This window comes from Carassius gibelio, chromosome B14 (genome assembly GCF_023724105.1).
Source record: "Carassius gibelio isolate Cgi1373 ecotype wild population from Czech Republic chromosome B14, carGib1.2-hapl.c, whole genome shotgun sequence".
In the NCBI taxonomy this organism is placed as follows: domain Eukaryota; kingdom Metazoa; phylum Chordata; class Actinopteri; order Cypriniformes; family Cyprinidae; genus Carassius; species Carassius gibelio.
The window spans coordinates 13,955,460-13,977,944 of NC_068409.1; the positions used below are offsets into that span (position 1 = coordinate 13,955,460).

General features: G+C 36.5%; 1 protein-coding gene across 4 annotated transcripts in view; it reads left to right on the forward strand.

The window, feature by feature from the left end:
• The first annotated feature begins 399 nt into the window (after positions 1-399).
• The window catches only part of LOC127971571 (netrin receptor UNC5A-like), a 174,959-nt gene continuing 152,873 nt past the window's right edge, over positions 400-22,485 (forward strand). For 3 of the 4 annotated variants that reach the window (XM_052574667.1, XM_052574668.1, XM_052574669.1), the window contains exon 1: positions 426-905. In XM_052574667.1, the coding sequence (XP_052430627.1) occupies positions 815-905 (91 nt within the window). In that variant the 5' untranslated portion in view covers positions 426-814. Of the gene's footprint in view, positions 906-22,485 lie in introns of all 4 variants that reach the window. The other variant, XM_052574670.1, reaches the window with a different exon arrangement.

A 22,485-nucleotide genomic window follows, 5' to 3' on the forward strand; every position in this document is an offset into this window, starting at 1 on the left:
GAATGAGCTGAAAAGTCTAGAATAGTCTCTTTAATGGAAGGTTATTTTGGCAACCTAAACCACATGCAACACTGTTGAAACAAAATGTCAACGTATTTAATTAACTTTATCTTTTTCCCAGGAAGTAACGCAGAAAAATGTTAAGTAGCTAGTCTAGCCCTTTTTTTTTATTTTAGTAGCCACAACTAAACGCTATAAACAAACCTACTCTTCAACGTATCCACTTTGGTGAAAGTGTGACAACTAGCCCCAGTCTCGTCTATTTCTAAAACACTTAAAAGCGCTTTTATTCACTTGTTCGCTTACATGACGCGTCGTTTCCAAGGGTCTCCGCACTCCAATCCGGTGAAGAGGCTGGACTCCGCTCCGGGTTTTGCTCCCTCACTGCTCTATACATCGCGTCTCCTCACTCCTGCATTGCTGTAGCAGCAGATGTTCGCGCGCTGAAGCCAATATATCCACCGTTCTCTTTACCGGAGCAAGTGTTCTGCAGCGGACAGCGAGAAGACGAAGAAGAGTGAGGACGTTTGCTCTCTCTCTTCACACGTCTGGAGTGTGTGTGTATGTGGGTGAGTGAGCTGAAGAAATTAGAGTCGCGTATTTATTTACCACACCTGTGATGCGCTGCCGTCTCTGAGCAACGAAGACGCACTGATGGCCAAGGTACAGGAAGAGGATATGTGTTGAAAGAGGACTTATAAATGCGCTGATCCGTGTAATATCACGAAAACTAAACCTAGACAGACAGCAGATACTCCTTGCAGCTCATTCATCAGATATTACTGACTTAAACGTGAACGAGAAGGTGATAAAGATGCCGTTACACCTGGGTCCCTTTGTCCGCTGGAGATCCGGGCTTGTACTCACATGGATCTGCTTGTTTTCGTCCGGATTTACCTTCACTGGTGAGTTTCATTGATTTTGAAACGCATCTTTCAGTTTCGACTTGTAAAGCCATGTGTAAGTCATGCGTAATTGCTTTTACACACAGCAGCTGTCTCCCTTTGTGATGTGAATTCCCGAATATTAACTCAATATACTATCTCACGGGGCTCATTTGTACGGGAAATAAGCAGTTTACTCCAGACTGTCATATTATTTTTTACTTTGAATAACCAGAACGCGCAGAAACAGAGGTGAAGGACCTGATCAGGAACTTGAACGTGCAGTAGGCTAAGTTTGATTGACATGTTTCCGTGAGTGAGAGACTCTCGCGGCGCGCCTGAGACACTACGGCGAAATGTTTAAACGAATAAAAATATACGAAACCAGGGGTTTGTTTCATTGAAAAATGACTAGAAATATATACCGGGGGGTAAACAAATAAATATTGTTGAATATTGCGTCCTGTATTCCGCCTTGCATTTCTGTATGCGTCAGCTTGAATGAAGTACTCTGGACACGCGCACATTTCCACGCGCCGACATTCATCCGTTCTTGCTGCATTGGCAGTGTTTGTGACAGCTTTAAGAAGTACAGTGAGCTCCGACGTTCACTGAACGGTGCAGGGTACATTTGTTGTGTGCAGATATATAAAATGAGGCAAACATGCTTTCGCGATCAGCTCAGTGGAAGAGAACGTGCACAAATAACCGTGCTCTCCTCCCATCACACATCCTGCACTTGTCTTGTCTTGGTTAGCTACCCATTATAGCCTTACAAGGAAAGAAGAGAAGATTTACTGTATGTGTAAAGCTGCAATGATTAATAAACATTTTAAATTGATGTTTTCATTATGAATAGGTTTTCTTTTTAATTGTATTTATTTGCAATGCCTGAAATATGATACATTGCTCAAATAATGACTCCTTGTTTTTACTCCCACAACCAGAATTAAGACCATTATTTTTTAAAAAGCCAAGCTCATGTGTTTTTACATAAGAATCAGTGTGGATATGCATATTAAGATTAATTCATGGCATATTTTTTAATTGGATAATTTTCATATAGTTTTGCAAACCTTTGTTTACTGTGCTGTTTTTTTTTTTTTAATTCAAGCTTCATACTGTAAAATGAATGAAATATTATAACATCATAATAACATAAAAGAACACATAATTGGAGATAATTACAGTTACAGAATCACAGTCAACTAGTCCAGTGTTTCCCACTTGTGTGTGTGTGTGTAGCCCAGAGAGATTTAGCTTTTTTTTTTTTTCTTTGCTAAACCTGTAAACCCAACATTCAAAAGGCTGTAGATTAAATACATGCATTTGATTGGCTCTTACGCACTGTAATTTAAATAACAACACTTTTTAATAATATTAGTAATAATCATAAATGATATCCAGTGTAATATCAGCTAAAAATAGCTTATTCTATGTTGCATTTGGTATGGATATCAGGGTGTTTAAACGTTATTTGGGCTGTGGAGGTCCATAAAATATAAAAGGTTTGGGAAACACTGACCTAGTCTGCCCACAGTGTGTTTGTGTGGACCAGTTTGGGCTTGCCGAGATCTGTATTACATTGTGTCAAGAGAGTAAGAGGAGTAAGGAAGGTCTTGGCTGTGGGAAACTTGACTGTGGGAAAGTTTCTGGAGGTTTTATAATAATCATCACCATAGAGCCCAGCTGGGGACCGCTGATGAGTATCCTCAGAGCACCGTCAAAATTTCACACTTGGCTTACATTTTTCTGCTCCCTCTCTGCTGCATGTGGACAGAGGGCTAACTTGTTAAAAGTTGTGCAATTATCAGTCTTGCTTTAGGAAACTCTGCATGAAAGCTAAATTAAGAAGGTATTTTCTTGTGTATTAATTAGTGAATGGCTTCGCATAAATTAAGACTAGGTATACAGTCATACCCAAGGGAATCATATAAGAAATAGAGTGGCATTTCTGAGGTTTTTCAAACATCTGTTCAAATGGAGCATTTTTTTTTTAAGTAAATTGTAGAGCATCATGAAAAATGCCCTAAATTCCTACCATCTTCGCACGCTCTGTCTAATTTGTCAAGGACACTTATCTTGCTTCGCTTCCAAATGAAAAAAGATCAGACAGGAATTTTCTTTTTCTCCAGACTTGTAAGAGGAGGAAATGTAAATTGGATGGAGGGGAAATAATTTAAGCACGTTTGCTCGGAGACATTGTTAGTCCAAAAGATCATAAAAGATCACACAAGGTGCTCTCGCCAGGGAGAAACGGGCTGACGGTGCATTTTCCTATATAAAAAAAAAAAAGCCAACTTGTCTTTCCCGTGAAACATAATCCGGTCAAAAATAAAGGTCGCCCTGTCAGTCTTCATCAGAGAGAACACAAGAGGCAAAACAGAGCTCTTCCTCCAACAATGTGGTGCCTTCAGGGAGATCAGCTACTGTTGAGCCGACAGGAGGGTTTTTATCAGTCTGTAGACAAAAGGAATCAGCACATTGGGTTTGTGGTGTGTGTGCGTGTGTGTGTGTGTGTGTGTGTGTGTGTGTGTGTGTGTGTGTGTGTGTGTGTGTGTGTGTGTGTGTGTGTTTCATTCTATAGCCTGTGTTAGTGACTCTGTTTTGCTTCAGGATTTTATACTGACCCAGTACAGTACTAAAATAATTTATTGTAGGAAAGTAAATCCTTAAATGTATACCTTTTAAATTACAACGAACTGTGTACTGTCCTAGTAATATTCAAAAGTATTATAAATAAACCTGTATAAAAAAATCTAACAAACACTGATCAGAGGCACAGCGTGTGACGTCAATAAAAAGGATGCGGGAATGCTATTTCCCATTTTTAATGTTAATAAGCCTAAATATGTTGCTATCCTAACCACACAAGATTATGGTTGCATTTTCTAAATGCCATTGAACATTTTTTCCCATCTTTTGTCTGTGGTCTTGTCAGAACAGATCTGCAATCCTCCAACCTTAGTATTTCAGTTTTTGTATTTAGTATGTCACAACCAGTGCACACTCGTAAAGTACAGAAATCAACACAACCCTGCAGTAAAGTATTTTCTCTTGTTTGTTCCCATCTCTTTTGGAGAGGAGTGATATAATGGGTTTGCTGTTTTTGCTGTGTGTGTGTGAGAGAAAGAGGCAGGGGATTTTTTTGTGGTTGGAGTTTGTGGTGGGCTTGTTTCAGAGATTTTTGGCACTGCTGTGAGCGTGCTTAGTTGTTCACTGAAAGGGATGGGTTTTGGGGTGCAGTGAAACTCAAAAGCTTTCTTATGTGGTTCTCAAAGGCCCCTCAGACCCCAGAGACGTGATTTTACTGTCGTCATTTGGATTTTTGCAATTAGGACGAAGCTAGCTTTTCGGTGTTCTCGACTTTTATTGTTGAGGGGAACTGAATTTAATTGCATTTTTTAAGTTTAAGTTTTTTAAGTCACTGTATACAGTTAAAAAAAAAGAGAAATGAGTTGATTTTTGCCCTTCTACTTGGAAGCTATAAACTCAAATGATGCATGTAAAAGAAAGGACTCTGCTGTCATATTGGACTTTTGATGCTAACCAATGACTTTTCAGGATGTACAGTACAAGAACCAAACGAATCAAGCAATGAAGAATTTCAGAGAAAAATGGAAGATTTGAACAGATTAATGTCTGAGAGCTTGTTTGGAGTCGCGGCAAGCACTCGGCAGCGGAACGTGATTAAATCCATTTTTGTTGTGTTTCATATCACTCGACACCGGCCACATTGCAATTTCATGACAATATTAGTATGTGTTTTTTTTTTTTTTTTTTTTTTATAGACTGTATTTTTAGACATTATCCACAAATATATATGTATAGCCGTATTTGAGTTTGATGAATGGAGAGGCGTGAAACGGTGTAACAGAGATGAGGGAAAGGCAAACAGTGTAAGTCAACAGCAGCTGGCTTTCCATAATCCAAGAGCATGCTCGACTTGATGACAAATGTGGTCTTTTCTTATCTCACACTGCTATATATGTCTTCTCCATAAGTGTCAAATGCAAATGGAGAAGGAGAGGCGAGGCAGAGAACATGAGAAAGTGTGACACGAACCTTTGGGGTGGGGGACGTCTCCTATCAACCCGCATCATATCTCAGAAATATGCCCTTTTGCTTCGGTTAAGCACATGTAGACTAATGATTATGGGCTGGACTTGGGGGTTTACGTAGCCTTTTGAAACTGCTGTTGTGCCATTTAATTATTATTATTATTATATTTTTTTTTTTTGCAAACAGTATTGCTAATATAATACAACTCTATACGTCTTGCAGGAATTTCAGTATTGAAGGACTAAAATGTATTAAAATGTGAATGGACTTATTTTTTTTGTCCCTGTCTTTATAGTTCAGGTTAGTCTAGCTAGCAGGTATTGTAGACCATAGATAGATATGATATACTTGCTTAGTGGACCAATATTGTGGATGTCTTATAGGGCTGCATGATTAATCCAATGCGATTGTCATGCACATTTTGTTAGTGAAGCTGGTTCTGTAATCATCAGTAAATCATCATCACGTGCTTTCAGATGGAGCAGCATTTACTACACAGAGCCGTAGTTCATTGCCAAGTTACTAGGAGTGGAACGGTTCAAATTTTTTTAAGGTTCGGTTTGTTTCACAGTTTTAGAGTCACGGTTTCTGTAAAGTTCGGTATGTGCTATGTTAATGGAAAAGATTTACTGGAGATTTACTGCTGATCACAGAACCGTGCTTCACTGAACGATATGCATAACAATCACAGCCTCTGTCGATTCGCGATTTGATTCCATTTCGATTCATCGTGCAGCCCTAATGGCTTACGTATATTGCATACAGGAACAGTTGCTAATGAGGAATTCTATGTTGTAGTACAATCTTTGTTGGAGGCCCCTTTGGTCCCGTCCTGGTCTTCAGCACCTGCTCCCTCCTGCAAGCAGCAATAGCGACGCCCTTCAGAAAAGATGCGGTCAGCAGGAGGAACCAAAGATCAGCTCTGTCACCAGAGAGACTAATCGTGTTCTTCCCCGAGGTGCTGTCAGTGGCCAGAGAAAGCTGGAGTACTGTTGACCTTGAGAGCAGATGCATTTAATGTGCAGACACTGCTTCTCAGCACATTGTGAGCACTAGAGTCTATGAATGCCTTGGGTGAATGCCCCTCCCTGAAGAGATAAGAGTGCATTTCCCAAGGTGTTTTTGGCTTGACTCGCAGTCTGTGAGATCTAAGTAAGATCTGTCCTCTTTAATGATGAACCATCTGCTTGAATACTCAATAGACTCAAGCACTTTGCCTCGTCCCACAATAGTAATGCAACAAAAGGGGTAATTTTTTCTTCCAACTGTTATTACTCCATAGGGTTTGTTTGGTGGTGACGGAGGACATAAACATGAAAAATTTGCTGTGGAGCTCCGCTTGCTCTCAGCCCATCTGTGGTTCATCACCCGGAATATTTAAGGTTGTCTGGGGATGCTCTTCATTCTCCAGTGATCAATAACCCTCTAACTGTTTAATTGGCCATCAATCAACGACAGCGTAGAGTTAAACACGGAGGTGCTCAATCCCTGCCTTTTATGCAAGTCCTCTGGGTCCTTTTGTAGCCTTTAAGTTTGTCTAAGTTGCATCCAGAATATTGTTATTGTATGCGCCCCACAGCAGCAGCGGCAGCACACGAGACTTCCAGAGGGCTTTCACGAGGGAGCGTTGTCTTGACTACTACTGTGATGTAGACTGAACGCTCTGCCAGCCTATAATACAAGTGAGGGCGGAGCTTTCTTTTGAACCACATAACTGGTCCAGCATCAAAGCAATGACAGTACATCATATCGATATTTGCCCACTTCAAGGCTAATTAAACTCTCAAGTTCAGCCTGTCTCTTTTCTGTATGGCTGATTTGGATGAGTTTTGTTGAGTTTAATGTACCCGGCTGACCCTCGTGTTCTGTGAGTTTGAAGTGCAAAATGATCTGCTGTTCTTGGCTAACCTCAATTTAAAAACCTGCTTTCTTATAATCATGAAGGCAAACAACATGGCTTTCAGTTATTAGAATACTGGGTATCAAAGCAAAGCTCTTTGGTCACTAAGAGACATTGATATTGGATGGGATTGAGGTTTCTTTGTGAACTTTGTTTATATTGCATTTGGAAAGTATAGCGGTTGACCATACAATAATTTACATAGATAAGCATCTCTATTCCTATTGCTCAAGGCTAGAGATTTGAAAATCAAAATAGTATAAAAATACTACTTCAAGGTGCATGAATGGTAAATTGCTTTAAAAAGGACTTTTTAAATGTCTGGTGAATTATATTTGTGACTTAAATCTATAATAAAGCAATATATAATGACAGTACTTGTGATAGTACTGTTGTTATGGTTACATCCTCCTCCTTCTTAAATCATAAAGAGGGTGAGGTTTTTTAACCTAAGTAACCAATTACTCAAGTACCCTAGCAACAGCATATAGCAACACTCATGTGTCTCGATTGCATAGCAGCACACATGGCTTTTTATAATATTTTCTTAAGAAAAAATATATGTTGTGTATGAAAGATTTCCATGTGGCATATGTTGGCGTGCATGTTTTAGCATTACCGTGTGAGTCTATGAGCATGTCTCAAGTCAATACAAAGTACCTCAGGCAGGCTGGAGGTGGTAAGCTCTCTAATGGCAAGGATATTTGAGGGCGGCTTGGCTCAGAGACGGCCAAAACGTGTCTTCTTGAAGTGATGATGCTGACAGGGAAGGAGACCTATTGACCTTTGCTCATTACGTTCATATTCCATGCGGTTGTGCCTCAGGCTGGCAATTCAACTGAGTCAACACTGGCCGTAGCTTAGCCCTCACTCAGCAGTCAACAGGGAATGCAACGGCCAGCTCCAAACATCTGCTCACCCTTTTCAGAGACACGAAAGATGTTTAAAATCTGAATATTTAATTTTACACTTTGCCGGCTTCTGAAGCCTCATTCTGTACTGAAGTATTAACGTTTTGTGATTTTAAAATGATAGAATTCTTAAGAAATGGCCTTTCTGGAGTCATTGTTTGCAGTAAATGATTGTAATTTGGTTAAATTACAGACAAATAAAACGGAATCTAAACGCTCCTTACAAAGTGCCTTTTGTGCCAGTTCCAAATACTGTGTAAAAATGCAGTGTCGCATAAAATTAAAGTTTGTTGTTGTCATGACAATCAGTGCCACCTTGTTTCCTGTCAGATCACTCGGATGTTTGCCAGAATCAACAAGCAGTAGCCAAAACTAATAGTCTCATGGCTCTGTTTGTTTTGAGAAAATATCTGGCAGTAGGGGAAAGAATATTTTTAATGATGTACAGTAATGCAGTGTTTATTACAGAAACAATTTTAATAGGAAAAATATAAAAAATCAGTATCGCAGAGGGTGATTAGTCACAAATGTGATATGAACTGTTAACTGAACATTAGTTTAATTTAGTTTTCATTTTTCTATTTAGTTTCATGCTTGCATTTATATTTAAGAATACAGAATAAATGTGCTTTCTTATAACAAATACAGTAATTTAGTGATATCTACAACATGTTGTGCATGGTGCAATAGTCCATTTTTACAGCAGGTTTAATTTATTACTATTAACAGTAGAACAATAACAGTTGTATTTTGGCAGAAGCTACCATGGTAAATTTTCGTGAGGTTAGATGTCAGCATCTCACACTAGCATTTGCAATAACAGTATATTCATTTGGAAGACTCGGGGTTGGCAAAAGTAGCACGTTTACTACTTCCTTGGCAACCATTTTTATTAGCAGCCTCTAGCTTGTGAAAAGTGTGTGGGTAAAACATTTAATTTTCTTAGTTTTACTTTAACGGAGAATGAAATGATGCCAGCCCTTTGTGTTAAGCTCAGGATGCATGTGAAATATGGTCGTAGCAGACAAGATTTTAGATTTTGAGATGGAAAAGCAAGATTCTTGGCAAGGACGCTAAGAAATAGATTCAAGACTTCATGCTTTGTATAATTAATCATGACAGTAGGTCTTATTCTAGACCTTTGCACAGCCTATGGATTTTAATGAATACTGTACATGTGTCATTTGCTTTTTCTTATAAGCCTATACAATTTTTTTTTAATTCCTGAGAGCGCAGGATTTCAGTAGATTTGAAAGACCTTTAAAGGTGGTCCTCTAGTTGCTTTCTCTTTGTTTATAGTAACCCAGGGGGCTCATTAGTCATACAGGCGTTCTTTAGAGACCTGACTGTTCGTGCCTCCGTGAAATGGCATACAGAGACAGTCGGTCTATGTGTTTACTGTAAATGTGTTTGTGTGTGTGTGTGGTCTAAAATGACTTTGATCATATTATTTCAGCCATAAAACATGTTTTCTGGTTCATTTACAAAAAATGATGAGCTCGTGTTAGCGTTTGGCTCTCATGCATGTTGAATGAGCTGCAGTGAAGGACGTTTGCGGTGTCTTTTAGCACTGAGAGGATACAAGCAACATCATTTGTTTGATTTGAAAACCTGCTAAGGATAACGTTGAGATATTCTTACAAATTCAGCTCTTGAGACTGGTTGAACGCAATTTGAGTGCTGCTGCCTCTCCTGGCTTTTCCTAAACAAAGCCAAACATATCGGATTAATTTTTCAGCGTGAATCACACACATTTTCAGAAATGGCCTGCCGAGATGCTGCGTGTTCAGCGGGAGTCTCTAGGGGCAAAAGGATTTGAGTGCTGGATCATAGAAATTAACAAGGCCTTCTGTTAATTTCTGCTCTCGCTGTGGAAGCGAACCTCTTCTAAGCTTTATGTGAGGTGTTTGTAACACAAGAATATGATGTCACCGCAATAAAAGGCTCTACGGTGCCAAATGTTTCATTATGTCACATCCTGTCCTTAGAGGACATTGTGCCATCTTCCTTCTCAAGTGATTGTCATACATCTTTAGCACATTTTAAATTAGAATATTTGAATGCAATGCAGAAATGGAGTGTTAATAATGATTAATGCATACTGGAGAAAGTGAGAGAGTTTGCCAATGTAAATGGATTTTTACTGTTTTAATAACTTTGAAGCCTTAAAGGAATATTCCTGCTTATTTACAACTTAATGTTTATTTTAATCGTTTATTCGTGCCGCTGTCAGCTCGCCTCCAAGGCTTTCAGCAAATGCATTATGATGAAATTATTGCTGTGGTAATTGACACCATGCCACAAATGCTTTCTTTAGACATTAAGTTGTAGTTAACCCCGAATATTCCCTTCAGCTTCAGTCATGGTCTATACACAAGAAGTTGTTTCGGGTTTTAAAAAAAGATCTTTCTTTGAGTTTATGTTTTTATAAGTCTGTGAAGCTATTTACAACTAACCTCAGCAAGGTCAAATTTTTTTTTTTTTTTTTTGATGATATTTTCAAGTATGAAAGTTATAGTTTGCATTGAGTTTTCTTTTTTTTTCACTCAAATGTTGAGTAAAAACAACATTACAAATGTTCCAAACTTGTATGACTTTCTCTTTCTTTTGTTGAACACAAAATGGGAGTTCTGACGTTTCATAGTGACCACCAAAAAACAAGGAACAAGTCACCATAAAAGCACTTTGAAAGTACTTCATATGTCTTAACTTTTGTGTCAAGAAGGGGCTGAAATTGAAGTTATTTACTCAAACTCTTACACTTGACTAAAGATTATAAAAACAAATAAATAAAAAAAGGCTATCAACAATTTCTGTAACCTCACTTTAAAATTGATTTTTTTTTTTTTTTGTGGATTTTACTCCGACTTTGACATGAAAATCACAGTTACTGCCGTTATGCTAGAGTCAAGAGTTATTAAGAGTTACAATAAAATGATGAAGCAGTTTTTAGAATCTATTCTTTTTTGGGGTCTCTTTTGTGTCAGGAATAGACGGAAAAAGTTATTACCCTCTTTTGACGTGAATGGATATTGATATTTCAGAGCTGCAGGAAGAAAAAAAAAACTAGTTTGACTAGTCATGACTACTATGAACCAGTGTGTTTCATAAAGTAAATCTTGTAGGCCAAAATAAAATAGAATATACTTTCTCTTATTGTGTTCTATAAAAAAGATTTAAAGGTTCAGAACAACATGAGGGTGAATTTATATCAGGATGTTTAATTGTGGGTGTGCTATTTCTTTAAATGGGTCTGGAGTGTCCACCACGATCCAAGTAGGCAGACTCCCTGCCTGTAGATCGTGGTTTGCTGCTATTTTAAAAACAATTCCATTTTCAGCCCAGACTTTCACAGCTCAGAAAGATTTCTGTCTTGCTTTACTCAATGAAGCGTCTTCATTGAGAGCTCTATGAATCATCTCCTTTCTTCTTTCCCTGACTCACTGTGGTTACTCAAGACTTCACCATGCTGGGAAGAGTAGAGGTGTCCTGGCATTGTCTCATCTCAGTCTCCGTGCTTGGGCCACCTAATTACCCAGCCGAAAGCTGGTAAGCATGCGGCTTCACCCGATGATTCATTACAATAAATCTTGCACTGTTAGAAACATACGTTTCTCCAAACATTCAAATGCTCCGAATAGGAGGTGTTTTGATGCCAAATCAGGTTATGTATAGCTCAGGTGATAACAATTTCAGCCTCTCGTTCATGAATTAACCCAGAGTACAAAGCGCTTTGAGATTCACTGGTGCTTCACAAATGTACTCTATTATTGCTGTTTGGCTGAGGTAGACATATGGTGAAAAGCCTTTATTCAGTCTTTTTCAGAGATTGTGTTAAGGTTTTTAATGTGGTTTAAGTGTAACATTTTCGAAAGCAGGCTTGGCTGCTTTTTATTTAGTCAAGCCTTTTCAGTGTACACTCTTTCAGAGACAATATGAGGAGGATAGTTTACTCGTACTGGTCAGTGTGGCAGCTGTAGAATGAAAGTCTTGTCTTCTAGTTGAAATGGCTTTTTTAAAATAGAAAATAGAAAAGAAAATCAATGCAATGGTTTTTGTTGTTGTTGTTGTTATATTAGCTAAAGAAGTTAAATGTATGACACATTTGATGTTAGATTTGTTTGCAGGTTTGACACTGTTGTCCTGTCCTAAACTCCATTTCCATTGGTTGAGATTAGCAAAGACTGGTGTTCTGATTGGCTAGCATTTAAGTGCCACAGTCAGATTCTTATATTTGGTTGATGCTGTCTCTCAAATTTTATGTAGCCGTTTTTATTTATAATGTTCTATAATAATTATACATTTTTATATACATTCTGCTCATCTAAGAATACTGAAGATAGATAGATAGATAGATAGATAGATAGATAGATAGATAGATAGATAGATAGATAGATAGATAGATAGATAGATAGATAGATAGATAGATAGATAGATCAATCGTTTTGAGACTTAATCTTTACCCATTAGGCTCTTATAACATGTATAGACTCATAATGCTGTCATTATGGGTTTTCGCCTCATTAAAAACAGCAACAATTTCTATTTATATGGAAAATCTAAATTACATTTCTGAGAGGTGTGGTATGACTGATTCAGATTTGCTTCAGGAGTTTTTTTGTTGTTTGGCTAAACACCACACTGCCAGCAATGATAAATGACATTCTTGATTAATTCTGCTTTTTTCCCCCTTCCTCTCTTTTTGGGCCACTTCATATCCTCAACAACTCTCCTACTTGGATTTACTAGAAAGTAGCAAAAGATTTGTCTCAGCCAAACGTGAGAGATTTGTTCTGGGTTTAAAGGATAAGGAATTAAAAATTGGACGCTGAAACAAGCAGGAATTAAATGCAAACCCTGTCATTTTTATAAATGGTTTACGATTCCCTATAGGCCTCTCTCTTACATACTGTACAAGCTTCAGTCTTAGTCTAACAAGCACATCTTACCTTTCAGATTCTATTAGGTTAATCAATGCCATACATTAGCTGTCCTTATGCATTAGACGAGACAGTGTCTCATAGACAGCAAGAGAGATGTAGGATAGTTGGCTTTATATTTCCTTTCTTGAGTAAATTTGTGCTTTTATCAAAGACCGTTTTTTTTTTTTTTTGTGATGAAAGCAGTTGCCTACAAACCATATCAGTTTTTTAATGAAAGGTATATAGCTTCACCTGGAGGAAAATTACATGTTTTTTTTTTTTTTTTTTTTTTAGTATTATTATTTATTAACTTCAGAACAGTTTCTATTTAAGATTTTACAGTATCCATTATTTGGCTGCAAAAGTAGTAAATAAATAACACCATTTCTAAGATTTAAGACCATATCAGAGTCAGCTCTTTAAATGTGTCAGATGGCATCGATATACACATCTGATTGTCTTCAGTTCTGTTATGTCTTGCCTGATAGTTTTTTCTATCAAAATATTGAGTTATATGATTGGAATTGGAATTGATTTTAAGACTTCTCTGATTTTTGGTGTTTCTTAGTTATACTTACATGGTGCAGGGATGGGATCAGATGATAGCGCATTTGATTGTATAACGTGGTGCTGTGTGTTTATCATATTGATATGACGTTGTATTTTCATGGTACTGAATCTTAAACAGAATCAGAACTCTGTAGGAATTTCCAGGAAACATCAGTCAAATTTAACTATTTTGTTTATTTGATTCTTATCTCAGATTCCAATAAGAGTTTCAAACTCTCTGCTCCATTTCACACGCTGTTGCAATTCATTTCGCAGAACTTAGATTTTCCTGAAAAATTAGCACAGAAATGTCTGCAGATTGCATCTGTGCCTACTCAAAACAAATCTGCAGTTATCTTGTCACGGAGTTGAAGATCTTCAAATACGATCTAATTAAAACCAATGTTCTGCTTTAATGTGTGTCTTTTTAAGAAAGCATTAGATTATACCTTTTCCTCTAAAGTTAAACAGTGATTTTAATGTTGAGCAATGTAATATGATCATTTGATTATGCAGTAAGTAAGTGAATGTTCCTGGAAACGTCTAATCCTCTACTATACAGACAACCGCTTTTGGCAGAAGCACTCGAGAATCACTTGAGACTCGGGATCGCTTGATACGGATAAATCCTTTTTTTAAGACGGCAAAAGAATAGTATAGCGTTGTTCTGCCATTCACATGTCATTCCCGTCTGCTTGGTTGAACAAAAACCAGTCATATTCCAGTCCATTTCCTCCCATGTTTCCCTCCAGATCTCTGGGAGAGCAGGAGTCAATGCAACTCTTTCCCCATAAAGAGCGACTAAAACATGTCTATGGTGCAATATACCTCAAATGCTGAGATATGCCATTTTTTCCTCACCTTAGAATTTTTCATTCTTGCAGATCACTTCGTGAGAAGGTGTTATTTGACAAAACATTAATCAACTCGGAGGTGTTTGATATATGCTGAGTCTTTGCTATCACCTCTTTCCAGGCCTTGTAGAAGCCGTCTTATCATATTAGCCAGCCACTAGACAAAATTGCCTATGTGTTCTTTTCACATGGCATTAATTTTCCTTACAAAGGCTGTGCGCGGAAATAAATATATAAAAAGAATCCTGTCAATACAGAGAAAGGGCACACGTCTCTAATTTTGCCTGAATTCCCTCACTGTGTTGAACAAGTGAAGCTAACATTAGGCAAACTACGGGTCGTCTGGACCACCCCCTCCTTCGCCCGTCTTGTGTCCTCGACTCTCGGTCACACAATTAGCTGTCCTGTTTGAAAAAGCTAGAACAAAGGTGATCCCTGCGAGCCAGAGTCGAAGGCAGTGACATGTGAGAAGGCTGGTGACACACTTATGGCTGTAGGCTGCTCTCTTGACCAGAGAAGTCGCTGGCTGTCAGTACACATCACTGTCTGGCATAGCACTAATGGAATTTCCTAATAGTGTTGGGTGGAACAAAGGGTAGATTTATGGGGGCGAAATCACAAAGATCCTCTCTATTAGAGCATCCGCCTTTTGTTTGTGCTAGCACACAAAGGTGTGGCCTCAGACATGGAACGAGACGGGGACAGAGAGAGCGGAAGAGAGAGATACAGACAGGAAATAAGGAGCATGGGCGGGCTCAACCTCTCATTTTCTGTGGCAGTTTGCCCACAAGCTGAATGTCTCGAAAAGCTCAAGCACAGGGATGCAGGTGCAGCCAAGCCAGTATAACATGGGTGTGGAAAACAAAGCATTAGTGCTATTTTTGTTAAAGGACTTTTTTAATGTTTTTCTCTAAACGGGACTTTAGAGGTGAAGTGTACAAGTTCTGCAGCGATAGCAGCCATTTCCCCTTATTTTGAATTGTTCAGAAACCTCTTTAACCACTGGTTGAAACAGTTATTAAATAAACAGCAACTCCATTTGGTGCCACTAGTGGTGCTGACACTATTGCTTTTCTGTTAATAGCAACATGAAATTACATATGCAATTAATTAATTACATTAATTTGTAGGCATATGTGATACAAGCAGACTGTTCTTGTACAATAAGTAAAAAAAAAAAAATTGTCATACTGTCTTTGTGAAAAAAATACAATAATACATGCAGTTATATATTATTTTAAAAATATTATATATGTTTTGTATTTTGTGTGTGTGTGTATGTATGTATGTATGCATATATATATATATATATATATATATATATATGTGTGTGTGTGTGTGTGTGTGTGTGTGTGTGTGTATATATATATATATATATATATATATATATATATATATATATATATATATATATATATATATATATGTGACCATATATATAAAAGTATTCAGTTTCATTTTAAATAAATTTTAATTGAAGTAAAATGTTGATTCAGTAAGAGCCTGATTGATGATAAATATCATTGTCTGTGTTTTATATTAATTTAGTGTTTTCTGTTTACAAATACTAAAGTTCTTAGTTCATCATGTCATTCCAAACCTGTATGAATTTCTTTCTTCTGTAGAACATAAAAGAAGATAATTTGAGAAATTCAAGAATTCAATTCATCAAAGTTGTCCTAAAACGAAAATGCCTTCTTGTCGTAAGACTATTTTGAACTTTTTTTTTTATATACTTCAAATGTTGACTACTGTACTACCACATGCTTTATTCATAACATTTTTTTTTTACATTTTCACATTAATATTTTCAGGGTTAATTTACTGACAGCTATTAACAGCAGGTCTGTGAGAGAGCAAAACATACTGTGGCTTTATGTCGATGCACACTTGATTATTAGACTACAATCTGTGGTCAGTATGAATATTGCATGTCATGTATTGAGTAATGAGACATTCAACATTCATTGACGACTGAATTTCAAATCCATAATGGTTTCACACATTGAACATTTAATGCCTGTGTAGTGGACATTCATGTGGTGGTTGCTCTCCACTCTTTTAATGATACTCTTTATGTTGATCCACAATAGATGTCACACTCAGTGCTAATTGGATGAAAAGATGAGCTCATTTGCTCAACATGTTACTGTTCTTGCACATTAATGGATCAGTGTATTAGTCTGTTACAACTGGGATAATGAATCGTAATGGTTGGATAAATGGTCTAGTGTGAGATTTGTATGTGTATGAGTATGTGGTCCATTACATTCCAGTACACATTTGTATCACATGGTCTGATCTAATACAATTGACTCATACTTGCAATTCTAGAGCATGGGGTTTGCTCATATTTTTTTTCTTATATATATATATATATATATATATATATATATATATATATATATATATATATATATATATATATATAGTCAGTTGTATTTTTCTCTCACTTTTTGTCGATCTCAAAAAAAAGAAAGAAACTCAGTTCTGCAATTCTTCTTCCTCTGTTTATAAGGGTGATTGGAGAGAATCCAGAGAAATGGCATAATGTTTGTTGCTAATTGGCATCCGGATAATGAATGCATAAAAAAGAAGTCTTGCAAAAGTAATGAATCAACTTGTCTCATTTGTTTCTTTCTCTCGTCTCTGCATGACAACGAGAGCTCTGAATATCATCACATTAATGCAGGTTTGTAAATGAGTTATAAACGAACCCCATTTGCATTATCTGCTCGTCATTTGATTTCAGTATCTGAAAACGTCTGTAATCTCCATTAATGCATGAGTTGCTAACGTGAAGGTGATGCCTAAGAGGACTTCCACACTTCTGTTAATTTAAAGGAATAGTTCACCCAGCAATAAAGTTTAACCATTATTTATCCACTGAGTCATGTTGTTTTGAATGCATTTTTTCTCATGGAACAAAAAATAGAACTTTATCAAAAATCAGTTCACATTGGCTTCAAAAAGGATGAAAAACATTATGAAAGACAACATGATTTCTTGTTACTTGAATAGTATACACAAAATGTTTTAATTCTGTCATTAATTACCTTCATGTTTTTCCAAACCTGTAAGAAGTTTATTCATCTTTGAAACACAAATTAAAATATTTTTGATGAAATCTAATGATGCAAAACAGCAAGGGAACTGCCATGTTCAAGGCCCAGAAATATAGTAAGGACATCATTAAAATAGTCCATGTGACGTCAGTGTTTCAAGCTTAATTTTACGGAGCTACGAGAGATCTTTTTGTGTGCAAATAAAAAAATAAAATGACTTTATTCAACAATTTCTTCTCTTCCGTGTCAGTCTCTGCCACTAGTTCAGGAGAGTACCGTGATGCATGAGTTACATAAGGATTCAGCTTGATTTCAATTTTTTTTTTCTTACAACATGAGGATAAGTAAATAATGCTGAGAAACTTTCATGTTACTGATGTTACAGTAGATGTATGATAAAAAAAATGAATAAAAAAAAACAAAAAAACATGAATTTAATCATCCTCAGTTTATGCAAGCATATGGCTGTGACTGCTAGCAACTCTTTAGTCATGAAAGTACATATTAAGATGATAGAATCTATTCGTACCCATCAACATCAAAGATATATACGGATGTTATCAATCTCATAAAAACGCCTGATGTCAGCTGGTTTCATATTCGAAATCTGCACTCAGTTCTCATAACCGATTTACACTGTAAGTAGATGCTAAGATTATTCACGTATTTTGAATGAATGCAGCTGCCAACTTATTTGTGCCGTTTTTACAGTTCATGCGAAAGCTTTGCATCACTTCATAGTTAAAGTGCCGAGCGAGTCGGGCATGAGCGCTCTAGATAAGAAATTCCAATTCCAGACATCTCCATATCTTGTTTAATCCCGAGAACTCTAGAAACATAAAGGAGGTTCAGAAGTAAGGAATTCTGTATGGAAAGAAAGAAAGCTTAACAGTGGCCTACACTTCAAACTGGCTTTGCTGAAGCGACGTGGGATCTGCCATTTAGATGTGTGTTGAGATTGTCAAGCGTTGAACGGTAGCACAGAAGCTTTGCATTGTGAGCACTTTTCTGGGTTTCTACGCTTATAGCTTTTGCCACTCGTGTCACATCCCATCCAAGTCACGATGGCAAAGTGTGTCGCCTCTGTTCTGCTGGGATGATCGAGGCATGGAATTACCACCTTACATCTACAAACCTGAATATTTGCCCATTTGCTGGCTGTCTGATGCATATTGGACATAAAACTTGTTTGCAAAAACTTGAACATCTATCTATCTATTTCAGATAGCAAAACAAAAACAGTGGTCAGTCACTCTTACATGCTGATTTAAATGGGCGGTTTCTTGGCGAGAAAAACCTCAGTGTGGACCATGTTTTTGTTTTTTTTTGTCAAAGGTCTGGCTACGTGAGGCTACACATGTGCCATTTCATCCAAATCCTACTGGTTTATGTTTAATATCCAAGTAATACCCTCAATAGCTGGAACATATCGTGTTATTTCAGCCCAGTGTGGTCCTGCTGTGCTCGTGTGTCTATATCAGCATCTGGGCTGTCTTTGATGGCTGGTGTTTCAGCATGTTTCTGAAGTGTTATTCACATTCTCCTCCTTGTGCCTTTGTGGCCCATCTGTCTGTGTATGTGAATCTCGTTTTTCACATTTTCATTGTTTGTGAACATACTGCGAGGGGAATTATGCTGTCTGTGCTTTTGGTCATGTATTCCCGGGTTGCATCAATGTGCTTTTGTGTGGTATTTTAAGAATTATGTTCAACTCAAATTATGCGATTTTACCATATCAAACAGAGACATAAGAAATGCAGTTCTTGAGTTATATGGTACTTTGGAGACCAAAAGCGGATTGATTTTATACCCCTGTTAACTCTGTGTTAGTTTTGAACTCGTATATAGTATACGCTAGTGTACTCCGTAATGTTTACAGAATTATTTTACTGATCATTGTGAACTTTATATAGTCAATATTGAACTAAATTCAAAATGTTTAGTGTTGATAATATTAATAATGTTTCTTGAATATCATATAAGCATATAAGAATGATTTCTGAATAATCGTGATTATCATAAAGACTGGAGTGATGATGATGAAAATTCTAAAAATGTTAAATATTTAGGTTGAAAACATTGTTTTCAAACATTGAAGTTATAATAATAATAAACTATTATTGTTTTGTTGTATTTTGTATCAAATAAATACAGAAGTGACTGCTTCTACTTTTATCTGAGAGAGAACTTCAAGAACATGAAAAAATCTTACCGTATAAAAAATTTTGACCTGCAGTAGACCTATGCAAAATATTTTCCCCCAAAACAGTGCTATCTAGATTGAGAATATATACCCTGCTAGTAACAGATAACAGATATGTGATGTAACCTATTAACTATTTAAAAAAATAAATAAATAAATACACAAGACTTTGATACGCTCTGCTTTACCTTTCTTCCTTTTTTAAAAGGAAAGAAAGGACTTTTGATATTTTATTGAGCATAGATGGAGGTGTGGTGGAACAGTGAAGTTTTGTCTTATATAGTTATTAATCAAAACAGTAATGCTATAAATCTGAATGTAATCAAATGTTTAAGTATATAAATAAGTATTTATTTATTAATTTTTATACCTCCGATATGATTTTTGATCATGTTAAATACCCCTTAATCCCCATGTCTGTACACTAAGACAGAAGTAAGAATTTAAACACAATCATTGTTAATTGTAGAGCTTGGCAACTGTAATTTTGCTGCTGGAAATGCAGGCTGATAAGATGAGGCTGAGCGCTGGTAATAATGGAATAGCATTGCAGGAACTCTTGACCCCATGATAGAGGCCAGATGGGCTGATATACTAACCCACTCTCCATCTCTCATTACTCTGTCCGATCACAGGGTTTCAGACACTCTCCCACTGCTGCTATCTCACTATCTTTAATTTAAAAATGCAGCAGGACTGCTAGAGAGGGAGATAAATATCAGGACCGGCCGTCTGTCTTGTCTCAACATACATGTCTTGTTGAATGCCCTTTTATTTTTAACCTCTGGGCTCTAAATCAGCTTCAGCTCCTCTGCTGTTTCCATCTGATTGACTTCTGCTCATCATAGAGATGAAGAGAAGAGCTAAGAGAGACATTATGGTGGGTTTGCAGATTCATTTAGCTCTGGAGCACAGTCTTGGGGCTCCTCTACACATCCCAAATACCGTGAAAAAAAATATAACCGGATCAGCACAAGATGCTTCAAGAATCTGTTTTCAGGGCTTGGATGAACTTCTTTATGAGGCTACTCAACTTTTAATATTTTGGCATCAGGGTGAAGGGGTTAGTCTTTTGGAAGTGATTTCAAGGAGAAGTGTTTCATTTCTAACCAGAATTGATGGAACGAATGCTTTCTTGTTATTTTTCTAATTTCTCTCCGAATGGCGAAACTAGTTATTTCTGCATATTATTAATTAAAGGTTTACCCTAAAATAACAAATGGTTATAATTTTTGTCATTACTCAGCCTCGTGTTGTTTTAAACTTGTGACTGCCATACATGTTTTGATATTTATTTATTTATTTTTCAACAAAAAAGTATATATATATATATATATTTTTTTTTTTTTTTTTTTTTTAATTAGCTTTAATATTTCGTCATACATTATCTTTTGTTTTTTGTTTATTTTTATTTTTACGTTTTTCTAAGATCACTTTATGTCAGTGATGATTGACAGGAAATTATTCGGGAGAGAGATGAGAATGAGATCAGGATGCATAACAGACCAGGCCAGACTCAATATACTGTATGCACATGCACTGACTGCTGATATATTCTGAGTTCATATCAAGTCAAGTTTATTTCCTGAAAGTAAGCAACTTTTTTCACATCAATTTGTTTTCAGGGTACAAAAAACTGAATTTTGTATAATATTGTTCTATTCATGAATATATGATCACAAAAATAAGCAAGAAACACAAGAATTCTGCCCTACATTTTGAAACAAAGGGCTTTGTGGAAGTGCATGAATTAGTTAAAACCATAATAAATCTTACAATATAAACCGCTCTTGGCCATTCTCTGAAAAAAAAAACTCAAAAATAAAAAGTTGATCCGACACTGAACAGGGAAGATCTAATGTGACCAGCAGAATTGTTTAGTAACGCCCTGAAGGTCAAACCTTTTGTTGAGCTGTAAAACCGCATCTGTTTGCATTCAATATTGCCACTTGTCATTGTTGACCGTCAGTAAAGCTATTTCTAGGCAATGCAACACAATTTTCCTCTCTAACAGCCTGGAGCGTGGAGGCAGAGTGCAATTTATGTAAGCAGAATCGACGGGAATCAATAGGATTTTCATCAGTGTTATGTTTTCATACTTCACAAGAGGCCCAGGCTGCCGTGAGGATAAATGATGCGCTATCAGTTCCATTGCGCTCCTCTCTTTCTACACCCCCCACCCCACCCCGTCCTCATCCATCCTTTCACTTTGTGCTCTAACGACAAGATGAGTTTCATCACCGGAAAATAATCCACTTTACCGCTTTTCTCCATGTCGACTGCTGTCCAGTTTGTTAAAGAACATTTTAGAGGATTCTTTTGTCTTTTGTTGGGCTTCGTTGCGTGTTATAGCTAGTGGTTTAGAAACTGCTGCTCAGATTTATAGTCTGTTTATTATCTGTGTATATCTGTATCGTTATATTTTCCACTAAAGCTTCAATTTCAGAAAGATGTTTTTTTTTTTTTTTTGGTCTTAGTGAGTAGAATGCTCTAATGTGAATTGCTTCAAGACAGATATATTTTTGAATCAGCTAGCAACTAGTCAACTAATCTATTCTAAACAAGTCCCTAAATGGAGTATTTTCAGGTTTAGTAGAAGTGGTATTTGTGTAGTAATGTTCATTCCCATACAATAATAATAAATAAATAAAAAAAAAAAAAAAAATGTCAAAAAGCAAAAATGGAGGTCACGGAATCACTTACAATAGAAGTAAAGGAAGCCAGTTTTGTTGGATTTAAACACAGAATTGTGACGCTTATAATTGTATAAAACATTTTCACATTTCACTTTTCAGCTAAAATTAACTAATGAATTATTGTAAAGTTGTTTAAATAATAATTTTTACATTTATATTTTAGGGTTTGTGACCTTGCATCGTCATACTTTGTATTTTTATTTATTTATACATTTTTTAATACTAAAACTATGTGAACACACATTTACATCTCGTGGCTATACTTTTGATACTTTACTAAAATATTTTGGCCCCTTCAGTATTATTGTATGTGACTCTTTTGGATTTACATTATTATGCAGATGCTAACAATACATTTTATCTTGTACTATGCTAAAAAATAAAATTTTCATTAAAAATCTAAAACTTACTAACCTCTTTCGAGCAATGGTTCTTGTTT